At 39.2% G+C, this 18,667-nt stretch overlaps 1 protein-coding gene across 14 annotated transcripts in view; it reads right to left on the reverse strand.

Annotated features, from left to right (window-relative positions):
• LOC111564119 (multiple PDZ domain protein) overlaps positions 1–18,667 on the reverse strand; it is a 55,174-nt gene that overhangs the window by 8,405 nt on the left and 28,102 nt on the right. For 4 of the 14 annotated variants that reach the window (XM_035945084.2, XM_035945082.2, XM_035945091.2 and 1 more), the window contains 19 exons: positions 17,830–17,871; positions 15,966–16,073; positions 15,632–15,712; positions 15,329–15,506; positions 14,167–14,277; positions 12,149–12,235; positions 10,282–10,374; positions 9,155–9,217; positions 8,887–8,958; positions 8,077–8,257; positions 6,087–6,283; positions 5,909–6,000; positions 4,571–4,649; positions 4,152–4,220; positions 2,098–2,193; positions 1,879–1,953; positions 1,534–1,729; positions 1,295–1,440; positions 604–687 (listed from right to left, as the gene is read on the reverse strand). In XM_035945084.2, coding sequence (XP_035800977.2) covers positions 604–687; positions 1,295–1,440; positions 1,534–1,729; positions 1,879–1,953; positions 2,098–2,193; positions 4,152–4,220; positions 4,571–4,649; positions 5,909–6,000; positions 6,087–6,283; positions 8,077–8,257; positions 8,887–8,958; positions 9,155–9,217; positions 10,282–10,374; positions 12,149–12,235; positions 14,167–14,277; positions 15,329–15,506; positions 15,632–15,712; positions 15,966–16,073; positions 17,830–17,871 — 2,050 coding nt within the window. The remainder of the gene's footprint in view (positions 1–603; positions 688–1,294; positions 1,441–1,533; positions 1,730–1,878; positions 1,954–2,097; positions 2,194–4,151; positions 4,221–4,570; positions 4,650–5,908; positions 6,001–6,086; positions 6,284–8,076; positions 8,258–8,886; positions 8,959–9,154; positions 9,218–10,281; positions 10,375–12,148; positions 12,236–14,166; positions 14,278–15,328; positions 15,507–15,631; positions 15,713–15,965; positions 16,074–17,829; positions 17,872–18,667) is intronic. The other 10 variants (XM_055007660.1, XM_035945085.2, XM_035945089.2 and 7 more) reach the window with 9 other exon arrangements.

An 18,667-nucleotide genomic window follows, 5' to 3' on the forward strand; every position in this document is an offset into this window, starting at 1 on the left:
TTCTCACCATGGACATGCAAAGGGCTTCTCCCATAGCAGCTAATGGCATCACTGCGGAGTGGGAAAACTGCTCTTTTTTCACTTTTCCTCTCTGACCTTGTTTTCCAAACACAAGATCCCGGCTCGGGGACAGAAAGAAATAGCAGAGGGCAATTAAGTCGTAAGGCTGCTTGAATGCCTTTGAATTCAGGTCCTACTGATTGAACTACAATGACTAAACTCCACCCCTGCCCTCCCTCTGTGACAAAGCATGAGGTCAAATGGAGGGCAAATCCAAGTTGAGCTCTGGTACTTAACCTGTCAATGCATATAATGCCTACAGGATTTGCACTGCTTTTCCTTAATTATGTCTCGTAATCGCTTCATTCTTCAGTATGTTGTCAGCAAAAAGCAGTCTGGTTTGAGGTAATGTTCCAGATTTTTATTCTTGTCATTAATAATATAACTTCTAGTGGCGATATATATCAGCTTGTGTATCATATCAAACCTTTTGATCCTCGAATTTAGAAACTCAAGCTTTGAAGTTAAAACTTCTCAGGCTTGAAACGCAATCAGCCCCTTTTTATTTAGGTCATATGTGACGCCTATTTGACTGCAACACACCTCGAGGATTTGGTCTCCTGCCCATAGTCTGCCATCTTTGGAGGCTGCCCCTTCTTCGTAAACTTCATGGATAATGATAGCCCCCTTGGAGAGAGAAAAAAAGAAAAGAAAGAGAGAATAAATACAGGTTTGGAGAAGAAGGCGCACAGGAACTGAGAAAATGGTTTTTAAAGTTTGTGTACACCGCATTCTTTCCGTTTGTTGGAATCGTTTTGCACCGAGTGTGTGTCTCCCTGGGTTCCAGCATGTTTTCTCTGTATGAGTGTCATTTGGGGTCCAGAGGTTACATTCCAGGGCTGGATATTGTCTGCTGCGGCCGACACCAGACAAAGAGCTGCTCCCCCAAGCCTGACTGAGCAGACAGAATGGATGGCCTGAGAGGAGGATGGCAGCAGCAGCAGCAGGAGGAGGTGGAAGGCTGTGACAACATCATTTCCTACATTCCTGAGCCGCCATGGCTATTTCAAACCTGAGCTATACCACCACCAAAGGCTTAGTGGGTGGCATCGTCGGTGGGAACTGACAAACACCGACAGTCACGTAACTTTATGTATTTATTTGTGTTGTTAAGTCCTATAAATCCCCAGAAAAACTAGGTCAAATTTGAATTCAAGGATGTTTTTTAAGGCTACATATTAGCGCCCCATTAGCAGACATCTTCTGCCATTTTTTTTTTTTTTTTGCTTCCTACCAGCAGGGTGTCGCAGCCTCCCACGATGCTGAGGCCCAGACCTGTGCGGCCCTTGGAGATGTCGATGGTGGTCTCACAGCCAGGGATGATGGGACAGGTCGCCGGGTCACAGGCCAGAGTGGAAGGGGTGGATGAGCGACTAAGACCTAAAACAGAGTTGCAAAAGAAGCAGGTTGTGATGCAGAAAATGTCTGTTTAATCTCTTAGTTGAGCTAATCTTGTCGTATGAGTGGACTTACTAGCAACTACTTCTGCTTCTGGTTGACTCAGGGTAGTCAGGGTGGTGCTGGGTGTGCTGGGTAGACTGGTAAGGACTCCATCTGAGCAACCCCTGTCTGGGCAGGTCGACTGGGGAGAGGACAAGGAGGAGGGGATCTCATTTGTAGAGAAGATTAGCTTCACTGGACCGTTGGTTTCTCTCAGTAGAGAACTGACCTAAAAGACACCGGAATTACGAATCAGACTTGAGCATTGTGCTGTTTTCTAACTAATTCTACTGCTATTAATAGTGGGGTTTAACTTTACTACCCAATATCATTTCTAATGTGATAAAAATTGAGATTATTTCCATTGACACACTGTACCCGGTCGACAGTGTATCCCAGCACGGATTCACCATTCACAGCTAAGAGTTTGTCCCCAGGTTTCATGCAGCCCTCCTGCACACAGCACATAGCTTTGATTAAAACCGACTAAATATACAAAATATAATATGCATCAGAAACAAAGCAGCACCTTTTTTATTGGAAAAATGCTCAATATTGGTTCTGATAATCGATCAGTCCCAACGAAGCACTACGTACTTTGCCAGTGTGTCCCTTTACTTCAGATATACTCTGAATCTCCACTCCAGTGTCCGTGTTGCCGTCAACAAAAGTGATGCCAAGTCCTCCGTCCTCCTGTAGGAGGACATCATCATTAGTGAATGAATACAATTTACATAATACATCTGAACATGGCTGAACAACTGTGTGGAGCAAAAACAAGCAGACTGACCCATGTGGCTTTGTTCCACAACTTTAGCATGTGCCAAATAATGGAGCTGCACCAGCTAACGAAATCAAGTACTTCTGACAACGATTTCCTCCAGAGAGATAATTAGTTCCAGCTTTACTTTGCATCCTTCCTACCTCTGATCTTTTGTTCCAAGAAGGGGCTTTCTGGGTTTGTGTCTTCAAATCAAAGAGCTGCCCATGTGCTGTTGCATTTACACTGTCATCCCCTTCTCTTTTTTTCCCATTTTGTGTCAAACTTGTTTCTTTTTAAAGGTCCCATATGGTGAAAATCCATTTTAATTGTGTTTTGTGGTTGTTATATATGAACTTAGATGTGTAAAGTAAAAGCTGTTAAGATAAGATGTTAACTTTCCTCAAGTACCACCGCAACTAGATAGACTCCCAGATTTACAAGCCTGTAAGTTTTACTGAGCTGCTATGCACCAGTAGTCATCTGACTCAGTGCTTCCATTCAGAATTCGCAGCTGCTTCAGAGTCCACCAGGTTTATTTACTTTCTCGAGCTGCTTCTGCTAACTCTGACATGTCTCCACCATGAGCAAAGTTCACCAAACATTCTACTGGCTGCAAGAGTGAACACAAGAGTCCCCATGCACTCCCAACATCTGAAGAACTGGAGATTGAGTGCATTACTTTTACTAGTAACATCACCACATCAATGGCAAAGTCCTTATCGTTGGTGCGTTGTGTGACTAATGTGGCGAATGTTATCATTAGTTCTGAACTTAGGTCCACAGGTCAGCATTCTGTGATAAGGCAGATAGAAATGGTGGACACTGATTTGGAATCAATACAGGACTGAGGGGGTTACAGTGTCTTTGTGTTGCTGGTTGTGCTTCAGTGTAACCTAAACTACGCTGATGTTCACATCTGTTAGCTTCTGTCCTGCTCTCTGTGCTCACATACACTGCATTTTAATACAACTTTGAATTGTCAAAGCAGTTCTCAAGTACATTTTTTTGTTTCTGTTGTTGTTAGACAACAAAACAGACGTGAAATTAAGACACTACGACTACATGTTAACCAGCAATCATTTTAGAGTCATTTTTAAATGAGTCTTTTTCATTTTAAAATGATCATTTAGAGAGAAAGTTAGTAGCAATAGGGAGTCTTGGACTCTCCAACAATCACAGATGCACAGAGAGTTTTCTTCCTGAAGGGGAATTGGACAGCATCATGCAGTCACAGTGAAATGAACCATCTTTTTTTGAGCTGAAAAATTGAATGAATGAATGAAAACACATTCCGTGGTCATGTTACTCTCTCATTAATTTCCTGAAAAGAGGCATAATATGATACCTTTAGAAGAGCCACTTCACCTAAACCCCCTCCAAATCATGTTGCTCTTGTAGAGAGTTTCTTTGACTTTCTGAGGCTGTGAGAAATCCACGGCTCAGACTTCTGCTTCCACTCCTATACTGAATGGAACTTCATTCTCACATCATCAAACAATGACCTTTGAAAATCTCTGTCTACTTTGTGCATAGCTAGAAAGTAGACCACACAAAGGGTAAAAATCTGCTCCTTTTTTATTTATTATCTGAGTGAACTGAACCTTCAAGTCCCTTTGGAACTCACTTTTCTCTCCATTCACTCACTGTTTTGTTTACTTCAACCTTTTATTTCACAATTTTCGGTCTCTTTTCTCCGTCTTGGCAGCTTGTCAAACTTCACTGCTCCTGTGTGCTCGCTGTCTGTCATCCTCTTTCATACCCCATTGGGCTTTTTTGTGCACACCTCCCTCATTACTGCCTCCGAGACTTTCTTCTTATTAATGTCTTTATGTGCTAATTCAAAGGGACTGCCCTGTACATTATGTGTGCTTTGACCAGTGGATCTCACCTTCAGCTTGATGATGTGGTGAACACACTTTGAAGGATCAGCATCACCATTAGCAGGAGTTGTTTCTGGCTGTGAGGAAACAGACAGACGTTTTGAAGTAAATAAATAAAACCTGCTGGCTGGTGGGAGTACAGTACTGTGTGCATCTACACTACTGTTTGTGGTTTTTGGGTGTCTTCCAACCAGACATGAGATTTTTGGGAATTCCAGGACCACACAAAGGGGACTTACATACATGAAAACAATTCAGGCTAAATTACACAAGGGCGAGACGTGAAATTAATGGTTTTGTTTAAATGTTTAAAGGCCGGTTATGGAGCTTCAACGTCACTGTCTAATAGCAGCGTGACGATGGAGAGCTTCTGCATGTGTGCGACGTGGTTTCTTATTTATGTGTGTGGCCACAAACAGACTTGTACCTCAGTGTGGGGCTCCACTGTGTCTCCTTCGTGCTCCCTCACTGGTCCCACAGCCATCTGGTTCAGCGCCTCCGTGTTCCTGTTTCAGAGAGTCGTAACTCGCGTTTAAAAAAAAAAAGAAAGAAAGAAAAACATAGCTGCTCCTTGGCTTTGTGACAGCTGAGCGGTGATTTACATGAGCTGATCACAGTGTCTCTTTCAGGGGTCAGGAAAAGGATGTGAGTTAAGTGGGGGGTTAAATAGTGTGATCCTGGTGAAGACTGAAGGAAGGTTAAAGGTCAAACATGTCTGACTGTGTGGTGAGATTTCAGCTGGTATGTCCTTTTTCCAGACTACATATGAACTGTATAAAAACAGGATTTCTTTTTAAAGCATGGTGTATTTTCTTTTCAGCAGGAACTCAGAGCTTCTTGAACTTTTGACTGGTGCTGTATGTTACAGCACTTTAAAATATGGTGCAAAGATAATTTCAAGCTCACAAACAGCTTAACAGCAGCTAACAATAGAATTATATGTGCAAAACTCATTACTAGTCCCAGCTGTCTTGCTTCACCTTTCAGTGCAACCTTTTACTGAATTACAACAGCTCCCTCTACTGGATTTTAAACAGCACTACAATAGACTATTTAATAAGATTTAGAGGCTGTTGGGGCTGCATGATATTGGAAAAACTGGCATTGTGACATTTGGTTTTCCTGTGATTTTTGTATAGCGATATGAAAAATACTTGGATATCTCTGCAGTTAAAGAATTATTCATTCTAGAATGATTGAGTTGATTTTCTAGGGGAGTGCATCTGCATTGAAAATGAAAAAAAAAGGCTGAATAAAAGCTGTTTGAAGTAGGTTTTTTGTCTTCAGGTTATCATAAAAAGCGTTACGTTGCTGACTTCAATGGTCGGACTAATTAGTTGTGTTGCCTTGTGTAGTGGCAACAATTGTGAGATGCTACCGACAAAGTACCTGTTTTTGGTCAATGTCATCCTTTCTGTAGCCAAAATATTTCCATTTTGCAACCCAATCTTTTGTGTTCAGCGTTTTACTCCCCTTCCTCGCTCATTTTGCTGTGCATATGTGAAGCCTGCATGTCAACAAACTGACCCTTTTGGAAGTCAAGTTAAAAAAGAAAATCTCCATGTATCCAAGAGCCCTTAATTTGGAGTTAATTGTGTTCTATTAGGCAGATTTTCTTGCAGATTAGTCATGGAAAATCAGAACCATGCAAGTTTTCTTTTGGTATCAAGCAGCAAAAAAGTTGTAGCTAAATGCTAAAATGGAATTTCGTGCAGCCGTAATACCTGCAGAATAGCTTTCATAGGAAGGAAAAGTGTTGTCCTACCTGACAAAAATGATTTTGACTTTGGATGGAGAGCTCTTGATGATGGACGATGCGTTCTGGTGACTGTGGCCGTACAGCACTTGTCCGTTGATCTGGCAGAATATGAAAACACTGCTCAGAAAAGCATTGACATAATTGTAAAATACTAGATTAGAAATCGCTAACAACTCATTCTCACCTCCAGCAGCTCATCTCCCACCACCATACGTCCGTCCCTGCCGGCCGCCCCGTTGGGATCTATTCCCACCACGAACACACTCATGCGGGAGCGATCCCTGTTCCCTGCCAGGCTCAGACCGAGGCCCGTCTTGCCTTTCTCCAGCTCAATCATGTGTAGGACACCTGGGAGGCTGCCATAGCGCTGGGTGACGTTCTCTGAAAGATGCAGAGGAAGTTGCATGTAAGCTGCAAATACAGGTTTGTCTTATCAGTTCATGTAATGTTGCTCACATAAAAGGGGGCAGTGAGAGGCACCAAAAGTTTAAAAAAAAAAAAAAAATAAAAAAAAAAAAAGAAAGCCTGAAATGTCAGCTGATTTTTCTATTTCGGTTTCACCTTCTATCTCTTTGTCTCAATCTCGACTCTTTTGTTCTCACTCCAGTCGGCTCTCCACCTCTCACGTCTCTGGTGTGTTAGATAGCCGCTGTTCAGACCAATGGGCTCCTGTTGTTCTGGGCTCCCTGCCACTGTTGAACCATCAGTCCTGTACTAATCTCCACAACTCACCTCCCCAGGCCCAACCTCATCAATCTTATTCCCGCAGGATGGGCTCTGTCTATCTCTGACACACACTCTCATGCACACACACACAGATTTTCTCCACAGTCCCAGGTGTTTGGAGGCTGGAAGTCTGTCCTTTATGCTGATTGCTTGCTCTCTTTGGAGAACATCCTACACTTGACTTCAGAGTGTCTGCAGGATGATAATAGCCTAATTGGGACACCGAGTCCTTCAGGTTTTTCGTGGAGGTCCAAGCACCTTGAGCAGGTGAATCAGTGCACTTTTATTGCAGACTATTTATTGCAGGATGGATTTATGGGCAGGAGAGGCAAACATGTAACTTGGGGGACCTCTAGTGGGCGTTTGGTGTTACAGCACCCTACTGCAGGTAAATAGATACGCCGCCATTTCTGTTGATCAGGACTATGTAATGCAAGTTAATATCTATCAGAGGTCACATTCACACCAAGAATTCACCCAAATCAACATTACAGAAAGTTCAAAATCGAGAATAAAATCTAAGGGTGACGGAGCATGGCTTGCTGAGTCAGTCTTCTATTAAATCCAATTTTAGATTTTTTTTATAGGCTTGCTTTTGTGTGATGTCCTCTATTTTTATTATGTAATTTTTTTTTGCTTGTTTTTGTTTTTTGTTAATATTCTCTTTTACACTTTATTTATTTACTAATTTACATATTTATTTTAATTATGTATTACTTTTATGATTTATTATTACTGCTGTTATTATTTTTAGCCTTGTCTTTATGGCTTTACCGTGTATTTTATTTTTTTCGACTTGTTCTTTTCTCTTACTGGGACAGAGCATTTTTGGTTATTTTATCTAATAAATACTTTACATATTTTTTTTCTTTTACTATTACTACTATTTTTATTATTGTAGCCCTGTCTTTATGGTTTTATCTTCTATTTTCTTTACTACTATTTTCTTATTTATTTACTAGAACTGCTACTATTCATAATTTTAGTTGTGCGTTTATAGTTTTCCATTCAATTTTTTTGTTTTTCTTATTTGACTTGTTCTTTCCGTTACATAGACATGCCATTTTAGATTTTTTTTTTTTTTAAATAAAATAAATTCTTATTTATGCATTTATTTTATATATTTACTATTACTACTATTATTATTATTTAGTCTTGTGTTTATAGTTTTCCACCATTTTTTTAAATTTATTTTTCCTATTCGACTTGTTCTTTCCCTTTACTTGGATATGGCATTTTTGGCCATTATTGTATTTGATGTTGTTGTTGGGGTTTATTTTGAAAATCTTTTACATGTTTAACTGTACTTCTCCACTTTTGCCTCTCTGATGATTCTCCAAAAGTTACTATTATTATTAACACAGATCTGTAACCAAATTTTCCTTTTTGTTTTTTTTTTAATAACAGTTTTTCCTGATGAAATCTACAAAAAGACAAACTGAACTCACTCCAGTTGTATCCAAACTCATCCTCCTCCTCCTCCACCTCCTTGTTCTCCTCCACCATCTCAGCAGGTCCGCCAGGAATCTCTGTCAGCGTGTCGGTATCAGTCTCTCCCACATGGGGCACCACTGGCAGGGGGAGGACAGTGCTAGTGGGAGACGTCTTTACCGCTTCACGCTTCGCCAGCTGTCACACCGCAGATGGAGTTGGCAAAACAGTGGATTAGTAGAAGGTAAAGAGGCGAAAAAAAAAGGTTTCATCACTGCGCTTAAAGCTTAAAATCAGGTTTACAGCAACAGGAAGGCAACATAAGAGCTGTTGATAAGAATCAACAGAAGGCATATGGAAGTGCTGTATGCCAGAGGCTTTAATCAGAAGCAGGCAAGAGGCCTTTTCAAGCTTAATACTGACGGTTGCCATTATTTATCATTAAATTGGCCCTTTTAATCAAATATCCACCCAGCAGGCATTCATATATACACTTACCTGAAAACCAGAAGCAACAAATCACACTTCTGATTATTCATTTGTTGCACTTTTTAAATACAAAAGCTGAAAATCTAGTTTGCTTTTGTCGACAATTAAAGTGAGTATTGATTATTTTATTATTGCAAAGAAACAAAACAAAAAAACACACAAGCGAAGGACAAACGATGTTTCTGATTTTCAGACAGACAGAGGAGATGTTAGGGCTGGTGTATGCATGTACAGCATGTTAGTCCAATACATGAGCGGTATCAGGGTGTATCAACATATTTGTACAAGCATACACAGTAAAAGGGGAGGAAAGTGACACACCAGAGAGACCCACAAACCTTAAACGGGGTAGGAGTGAAAGGGTTAGTTGGGGAGAGTCGGAGGTAAAGTCTACTGTGACTGTCACCCTCCTACAGATAAGAGAAAAAGGGCGACAACTTTAGAAGACAACAATCTATTCACACACATAAACCAGCTGACAACATATCTTGAGTTTATTATGAAAAGGCATCTCTTTCATTTGAAACATCCTCCCAAAGTTGACTGTGAACAAATAACGAAAAGAAAACAACACTGATTCAAAGCAGGGCAATTGGAAATACCAACCTTGTCCTTGTTGTCCCTTGTTGCGGCTGCAGCTCGCTCCTCGCCAGAGTCTGTTATCGATGACTGTTATGTTTAAGACAGACATGAAGGTAAATCACTCGACTCTGCACCAGATAGCAACAATAAGGGCTTTCAAATTAATTTACATCACGCACCGAGAGGAAATTCTTAATATCCACTTCAATGTCACCAGATAGTGAAAGATACTGTATCATACTGCTGCACAACGCACAGACAGTAAACCATAAATATTAATAATTTCATACAAAGTCATAAGTGTTCTGAATGGCTAAAACGAGCGCCGTGCACAATATGTCATGTTATGATAAACCATCTGCTTTTAAATGTTACTAATGAAGAGAAATCCACATTTCTTCTTTATTTAACTTGCAGCTTTGGCAAAACCAGACTGAAGCAATCGAGCATGCCAAAACATTGATGTGTTTTGTGGGGGGGAGAAAAAAAAGCTGCCCAGCTCCACATGTCGGTCCAAGCTTGACCATTTCTTCCCAGTGATGGAGCTTAAAAGGCTTTGCCAGATACTCTGGAATCTTGAAGGAAAAAAAAAAAAGAGAAAGATGTTGGTGTTTTTATAGTTCTCCAGTATTTGTGTGTTGACTGCCGACTGTCTAATCAAGTTGTCTTTCTCAGGCTGGCAATGAGGCACTTGGGACAATGTTTGAGGGATAATTGGGAAAAATTGCCTTTCAAAGCTGGGGACAGGAGGAAAATATAAAGCACTTACGATAAAAGCCTCAAGTACAATTTCTTTTTTTTTCCTGCTTGATGCAACAGAGGGACAAAGCAAAAGCACAGAAGGAGAGGTAAAACTGAACGTATGCTAGCAGATGAAGGAGATGACAAGTGGGCGTACGGATACGGAAATATGGAAAAACCTTAATATAACACAGCAGAGGCTTTTCACAGAAATTTTACCTGACTGCTTGGTGAACCTGCAAGATTTCAACCTGTTAGTTTGCAAACACGCATGCAGGTTCGCCTTCGACCTCTTCTTAAATGACGTCGTGCAGCTCAGTTTTCACAAGTCAAAGCAATGCGGGTCAAATGAAAGACACACCCAAACAGACAGACACACAGACAGACAGATGTGGGGTAGCATTTCTAACCTGAGGGGGCGCAGGTGCTAAGTAGGTTTGATTAGTGCAGCAAAGGCTCAACCCACGGTGGCTATTTAGCTGCAGAAAGGGCAGGGGCGGCTTCTAAAAGCAACAGAAGACCAACAAGCTGACAACGTTATTTAATGTGAGCCTCTTTTTTTTTGAACAAAATAGAATTGGAGGCCATCAAGGAGAAAAAAAATGGAGGGCAGACGAGAAGCACCTCAGGTTTTATTTAAATGAATTATCATTAAAGCAAGCAGTTTCCTTGAGGACAGCCATTTCCTTTACATCAAGAAAAATCAAAGGGAGCCTCTTTCTCTGAAACAGTTTAACAGAATGTTGCAAAGATTCCTCCAGGCTACCTCCAGATTATTCATTACAACAGAAAGGATTTGAAACTTAAAGGGGAAACTGAACGGTTGTGCTGTTGTGCTCCCAAGTGGCTGCTGACATTACTGAGACGTATAATCCAATCAAAAATGATCATTTTCTCACTATTCAGTTTATTTGCTTTTGTATTTTCAAGGTTGCCAACTCACGCCTTGCACAGACCTCTCCAAAAATTCTAAGTTGGACTTCGTTTCATTGAATTAGCACAAAGATTCCGCATAATAGTATTGCCGTAAGTATGCAAGTTTTTTTTTTTTAATCTGATTAGGGCTGTAGGAGGTTGGATTAATGAGAAATCACTAAACTTGTTTTCCTTGTGGCACTGAACCAAATCCAGATCTGTATTTTTCTACATTTCAAACAAGTCAGCAGCTCAAAAACTATACTGAAATCATTTTATTATTATCCTCATGATGAGTCTTGAACTCAATTACAGCTATTGGGTATTTTTTAGCAAAAAAACATCAAAGAAAATGCAGTGGAGACATTATTAGGGAAGCAACCTTTCTAATAATTAAAGTAAATAAAATACGGCAACGCGATATAGCAATGAAAACACATCTTATTTCACTGTAGGACAGGATTTAAAGTGTTTAGAAAGTGATAAATTGAACTAATAAAATGATTTTCCCAACGAAACAGATGGCATATTTGGGTTGATCGTTATCTCCTGAATACAGCCTTGTACTCTCTCCTCCAGGGCAACGTGAAATTACAGTTTTCTCAATAACCTCTGGTGGTAATTATCCATCCAGACTGGTTGTTTTTCATGTGTGAAGGTTGTGTAGGTGTGTAGATGAACAAAATTTCATTTGTAGTAAAGCATTTTAACTCTCTTTTCAGAATCACCGGCTACTACAGTGGAGCCGAACAGATCATCTGCAGGATTTGCTGTCTATAATTTTCATTGGGATTTCTCTCAAATTCGGATCCCAGCTGTATTAGAGAAAATCTCCCCTACAAAAAGTTGGCAATCCTGATATCGTAAGTCGAATTGAGACAGCAATGACATTTCAAGAACCTCTGTGGTAAATTGCATTAGGAATCTAGTCTGGATGTGTCGTAAATGTCAGCATTACACACCTTCAGCGCACAGATTTTCCAAAGCATTCTCTGTTGCAAGAGACCGAATTGATTTTGCCACTTGCTTACAATCTGATTAAAAACATCCTCGTGGCTCATGTCTCTGTTAGATTACTCTGTGATAGAAAATAGATGGAATAGGATGTCTGCATATTAAAATAAGCCCTCAGTTCTTTTTCTCCCAGAAGGAATCTCCCGTTCCACTTTGTCTTTATTTTCCATAAATGCACACATTATGTGTATATCAAAGTCAAAGACGCAGTTAAAAAGAAAGACTCAGCTAACAGTCTGACAGACAGAAAGAGAGACGAGGCAGGAGAGATAATGCAACCAAGATTAAGCGTGATGGATAGCTGATGCAATAGAAATGAGAGAGCCAAAAAAGAGAAAGACGGATTACCTGACATGTGCGATGTGGCATGCATGTGAAAGTGGTGCCGTGTTTCTCTTTGGCAGGCGATGGAGCTGGGCTATATATTGACTCAGGCTGAGAGAAGCCATGCAGAAGAACAGAGATGCAGGTTTGAGGCAACTCATAATGTAGCAACTGGGGTTTAAAGGTGCTTAATAACACTTGAAGGACTAGTAACTTTTTTAAAGGGCGACTTTGGTGGAACTACTTTCTTGTTGCAAATTTGAGTAAGTAACCATTCTCATGAATGTATCAGGGTTGTCCCGATTATCATTAGCTCCTGATGCAATCTCAGTCCCAATCTGATTCAACTTCTGTAGATAATACATACTTTAAGTACATTAAAGTTATTAAAATCTATCTAAACTGTTCTTCACTGTTGCGTAGGTGGTCATGAACTTTGTTATGAAGCTAAAATGTAATGTGAAAAGGATGGAATGTACTGTGGCTCCACAAGCTCCAAACAATGGGGAAAAAAAACAACCTTTATTTTCTACATGCACAGAAAATGTACTATAGATTAGCTGTAGTACCCGGTTCTTCCACCAGGTGGAGCCTCTTACTGTTTGATACTGTAGTAACCAGAGGTGGCAGTTACTCATAATGGGCAGTTTCATATTGGCAAGAATAGAGCACTTTGGGAGTTTAGCTAGCAACTGGCCACCATGAAAAAGATTTCTGTGATGCTTAATGATATCTGACCAGAGCTACAGTAGCCATAGTACCTGGCTGTGTCACTAGGTGGATCGTTTCACTGTTTGATACTGCAGAAAGGGCACTTGGACTCCAGGCAGTTTATGTTGGCAAGTAGAGAGGATTGTGAGGTTTTAGCTGGCAATAGACACCATGACAAAGACTAGTAGGATGCTTAATGTCCTCTGGCTAGAGCTGGTATTTTATATGCTATACATCCCAACACAATTTTTGATTTTCCTCTTTAACGCCTATATGCCAGTGGATGTAAACAAAGATTGGGCTGCAATTGCTGCCAATACTAATCAATCCTGGTTTATGGCATTGGCTCGGGACATCCCTAGTTAGCATGTTTAAATAAAAGCAACAGTGAAGACGAAGGATAGCTTAGCTTAGATTAAAGACAAAAAACTGGGAGATACCTGGCCTGGACTGGCCTAAATATAACAAAATCAGTTGTATTAATGAATAAGCATTAGAGATACCAGATGGAGGATTTAGCCTCCCTTGGATAGAGCAAAACTAGCTATTTCACCCTTGTTCTCAGTCATTATGCTAATTTTAGCTAACTCCATGCTAGCTGCCTTCATATTAATGAGAATGATATCAACCCTAACTCCTAATTTTTCTCAAAAAAAGTTACAAAGCATGCTTTAAAGGTGACAAATTAAGTTAGTCTCTTGCATTTTTATTGGAATAACGTTACATTCAACTAGCCAAATAGAGCAGATTTTTTTCGGCCACTTGGATGAGCCAAAACAAGCTCACAACGCTGACATATTGTCCTTTTCCTGCCTGTGTTACTTTAGATTGAGTTGCTACGTGCTTCATGAGAAACCACAATGTTAGGGAAAGCATGAGGGAGTATCACATAGATAAGAATGCATGAAAAAGTGACTGACTACGAGAGATCTGACACTGGAGCCATGCCAGTCGCAGGCCCAGCAGGAAACTACTTAGTTATGCTTTAAAGGCCTGAGGGCACTTTCAAACAACAAACGATGTTGTTGATACAGTGATTTTCAATGAGTGTTGCTCTTAAAGGTTAAAATGTGCTAATCTATTTAATATGCCATGCATGGTTTGTTGTCCCTCTCATGAAAGATTTCAAAATGCCTTTCAACATTCAAACAACCCTGATACGACAGACAGGGCTTGTATATTGTACATTTTGGCTTTTGAAAGTGCCCTAAATGGCCTGTGCACATACACTTAACTTTTACATGAGGTGAAAAAGAAGTCACAGTGTGAGGATGACTTTTATATGATGAGGTAGTTAATAACAATTGGTTTGACTCTATAAACAGACTCACCCTTGGTTTGTGGATTATACTCTGTACCAAGAAGGAGACCGGGTTTCCTGCCCTTCGTATGGCCTCCACTGCCTCCTCATGACTGGCATCTCTCAGGTCTACTCCATCCACCTGGAAAAGAATCATCAAATTCACCATTAAAAGATACATTAACAAAAAAAAATTAAAAATAAATTAAAACAAATATGTTAAAATCTGGCAGGAAGGATGCCAGCAAAAAAGGTAAATGTTTAAGCTGATTTAAATACAGCAAAACAGTGTAATTTAATGGCCATATATTATGAATAGATTACTATTAAAAAAAATACAGATTTTTAATGTGAACAATAAGTAGGATTTTGGTGGGGTTTTGGGTGTTTTTTTCCCCAAAGTCAACATGCAAATCTTTGCTTTTTTTGCCTGTTGTTTTATTTATACATTATCAGCAATTTAAGAAAGCTGTAAAAATCCTTAAAAAAGAAAAACAATAATAATTATTTATCGTTATTCAGTCCTTGCTATAGATAATTTTCCTTTCAAATAACGTCAAATTTCTCTAAAATAATAATAATTTTAATACAGTGAACACTGTAAATTAAAATGTAAATAAATATATTATTCTATTATAAAATAAATAATTATCACTTACAAAACTGCAGATTTCTGATGAGGACATTATTTACAGTTTTGGTAGGGTTTTTTCTTGTTTGTTTATTAGTTTGTTTATTTTTCTACAGGTAACATACTAATTAGTCTATTTTCCCCTGTGGTTTTGTTAAACATTATCTGTAATTATCTGCTACAAAAAAATTTGAAAAGTAAAATAACAGTTAAAAGAAATAACAACAAATCAGCACTTACAAAAAATTATTTTTTATATAGACATTATTTACAGCTATTTTCATTTATTCATTTTTCCAGTTAACATGTATATTCATACTTTCTGCGTAACCTATGTTAAGTTAGACACACAGGGAAAATCTGAAAAATAAATAAATTAAAGTGGGGGAAAACAGGAAACTGACCAGCAGAATTATAGTTAAAAACTATTGATTAAAAATGTTCCTTGTGTTTTTTTTTCTTTTTTTTTTTTTTTTTTACAGTGTACCTGAATCCCAGTCTCTTTGCTAGCTTCAAATAACCACAAACTTGACTATTTCTATGACCTGAAACATTCCTTTACCTCCACAATCCTGTCTCCGGTCTTCAGGGTCCCGTTCTGTCCAGCAGGACTGTCCTCCAGGATGTGCTTGATAAAAATGCCTCTCATCACCTCCCCGTTGCTCAGCCGGCTGCCCATCCCTCGGCCTCCGACAATGCTGATCCCCAGAGACTTACCCGGCTCTCGGAATAGCTCCACCCTGGGGAAGGTACCGATATCGACTTTTTAGGTTTTCATGATTTTCATTTCAAAGCTGTGATGTTTTTGCTGATGTAATACGCTTAAAACCTGAGGAAGATGCTCGGATGCAGTGTTCATACTCACTTTCTTGGTTGGTTCCAGTTGCTATAAGAGGCGCTTTCTTCTCCTTCTCCATCTTCACGCTCAGGGAGGTTCGGAACATCTCTAAAAATGCAATAGCGGAAGAAAAAAGTCAAAAACTGGACTGATGTGATTGTCATACTTTTGAACATGAATAGCACAATCATTTCGTGGCTATGGCTCAGCAAAAATCCTGCATCTAAACACGCCATGGATACAAAAGAAGGAGATAAATTTAGTATTTTTCTCTATGTTTACAAGAAATCTCCACAGGGCATCTTTAAGTTTACCTAGAATTATATGATAAGAGTTACTGTGGTTGTGTAAGAGTGCATACTTTGGAGCTGGAGCTGGAACAGGAGCTGCTTCAGAGAAAACTTCGTCTTTAGCTTGCTCGAGGCTGGCCTTGTACTCCTCCAGATACTCAGCTGGGACATATGTAATTCTGAATACATACACGTAAACACACACATGCACATGCATAAATGAACCAAATACTTCTTAACATTTCACAATCTCCATATTTAGAGACTCTTCTACCCATCTTAGTAGCAATTATCTTCCTATTTATTACACGTTTGCATGCCAATGCACGAAAAATAAAGCTTTCAAGTGCAAACTAGTGAAACTATTACATCTATCTGCTTTTTTAATAACAAAATAGCTGCTTTTAAATCTGCTCATTTGCATTTAGAAGCTTGTTTTTCTCTGCGCTGTCAGATTCACGCACAAGACTGCAGCAACACTGAACTCTATTTCTCAGCTTTCTCCCGATCAACAGTCCAAGGTGAGATGTCAATGAATTATATATAGGCCCTTGACATCTGACTGTTCGAAACAGGTGTTTGCCTTCATAAATGTCTGAGCAAATCAAGACGTCTATCACATAGCGTTTGATGAGTGTGTGACAAATTTGAAGGATCCATTACATCTATTATTAACTGAAGAGCAGACGACTAATTCGCTTTAAGAAATGAACAAAAAGATGGCTGACAAATCTGACACCCACTTACAAACCCGCTTTCAAAACAATCCACAGTGAAGTTGATTCTGAAGGGCACATTAACACATCTGAGCGGAGCTGACAGATCTTCAGCAGATGGGTTGATTTGGTTTTTTTTATCAACACGATGGCATGCAGACAGAGGGAAATGAATCCCAGAGAAATAATGAAATGGATGAGTCAGTTCATTAAGAACATCACAACATGCAGTGAGGGACACGGCAGAAATAAATACCAGTGATGAGGAGAAAAACAGTCAGCTGTAAATGGCGTAAGTCATGTTAGTGACAGGCATCAAAGAAAATGAGTGATGGAGAAAGTTAAGTGCAAGTGACACAGTCAATCAAGATTTATCCAGATATGTGTGTTAGGATGTATTCGTTTTAAATTTTGTTGCTGCGAGACTAATTTGATTCATTTACTGGATCATTCCATTCAAAATCACTCGCTTCCTCCCACCTGACCTCCTCAGAATCACCTGACTTATTCTGTGCGATAAGTTTAGTACATTTAATGAAGCCATGCAAAGTTTTACCTTCATACTATGAATATTTTCAGAGTTACAGGCCCTTGAAGTACACAGGAGCAGGTATAATTTCACTCTTTTTGTTTTGCAATGTATTTTTTCCAGTATTTTTGAGCCTTATAACTTTATAATTACAGGGAATTGTTAAAGAGTGCAACCAAATCAATCATACCTGCAATGGATGTGAAATTGATTTTGTTGCCAGTTTTAACAGCATTAAAGTGCATTTTCCAGCCCTGAAAATTCAGAAAATATTCATAGTACGAAAGTAAAAATTTTGCATGGCTTCATGAAATATACTAAAGCTATTGTACAAGAAAAATCAGCTGATTCTAAGGAGGTCAGGTGGGAGTTATTTTTTAATTAGTTTGATTTAATATGGAATGACCCTACTGGTTAATATAGAAGTGTAATATCAAAGTATCATTAAAATGTTAATCACCGTATCTGATTAGTATTAAAAAAAACAGCATCTTCAGTGACTACATTCCAAAACCTTTAAGTTCAGTACGATGTTTTGTCATATTTTCGACCGGTGAACTTTTTGTCTGGATAAAACTCTTTAACAGACTGCAGTGAAGCCTGGCAGCAGATGGACAGAACGAGAGGAAGAGAACCAATAAGGCGACTCGTTGCTGAAACACCACCAGCGTGGAAGTTAGTCATACTCACACATAAAATGGGCACAGATCGTCCTCAGGTGCACAAGCAGATCTAGAATGTGAAGAGTTGGCTTTTATGCACCGAAGCTAACAAACCGCCGAGTTTAGTTCAGCAAGCAGAACTTTTCAATAACACATCCTGTTTTACTCGTAAGAAAAGGTCTTCACAGGGCTCGATGAATAGTAACTTTTTCAATGCAGCATTGTGCAACTTTTGTGGAAATCATGTAGTTCAGTTAAGCAGTAGAATTGCTTTCTGCTTATTTTGCTTTTATAATCATTCAGTAACACCTGTGCCTTCGTTATCAGCTTGTGTTCACTTTTCAACAGCTTCCAAGGTTTAGTCAAGTTATAGCTGAAACAGACTTTTTAACAAAAGGACGATGATTTAACATGCATAACTACTGTGTAATATGAAATACTACCAATATTATGCCTGTATACCAAAATGAAAACAGACCAGTACAGTGAAAGAAACACATTTCCTCATTCTTTGATCAGATATTTCCTGATTATATTTCCAGGAGAAGATCTAGTATAGCCTAAAGCATTACATTAACCCTCTGAACCCGAAACCTGTCAGCAAGATTGAAACTGAATGTTATATTTTTTAAAAGTTGCCAAAATTACACCTATTAACAGGGCCAGAAGCCGATAGTGTGATTTTTCTAACAGTCCTCGAACTACTCACTATGATGTGCAGTTTGGTTGGGACACCAAACCAAATTTCAGCTCGTGTCACGGTTTTGAGTTTTGGTTATTTCCTGTTTTATTTTGACATTCCCTGTCCTTGTGTGTCTCTTGTAATTTTACTTCCTGTGCATCCTCTTTGATTGCCTAATTAGTTT

The sequence above is a fragment of the Amphiprion ocellaris genome, chromosome 23 (assembly GCF_022539595.1).
Source record: "Amphiprion ocellaris isolate individual 3 ecotype Okinawa chromosome 23, ASM2253959v1, whole genome shotgun sequence".
Classification (NCBI taxonomy): domain Eukaryota; kingdom Metazoa; phylum Chordata; class Actinopteri; family Pomacentridae; genus Amphiprion; species Amphiprion ocellaris.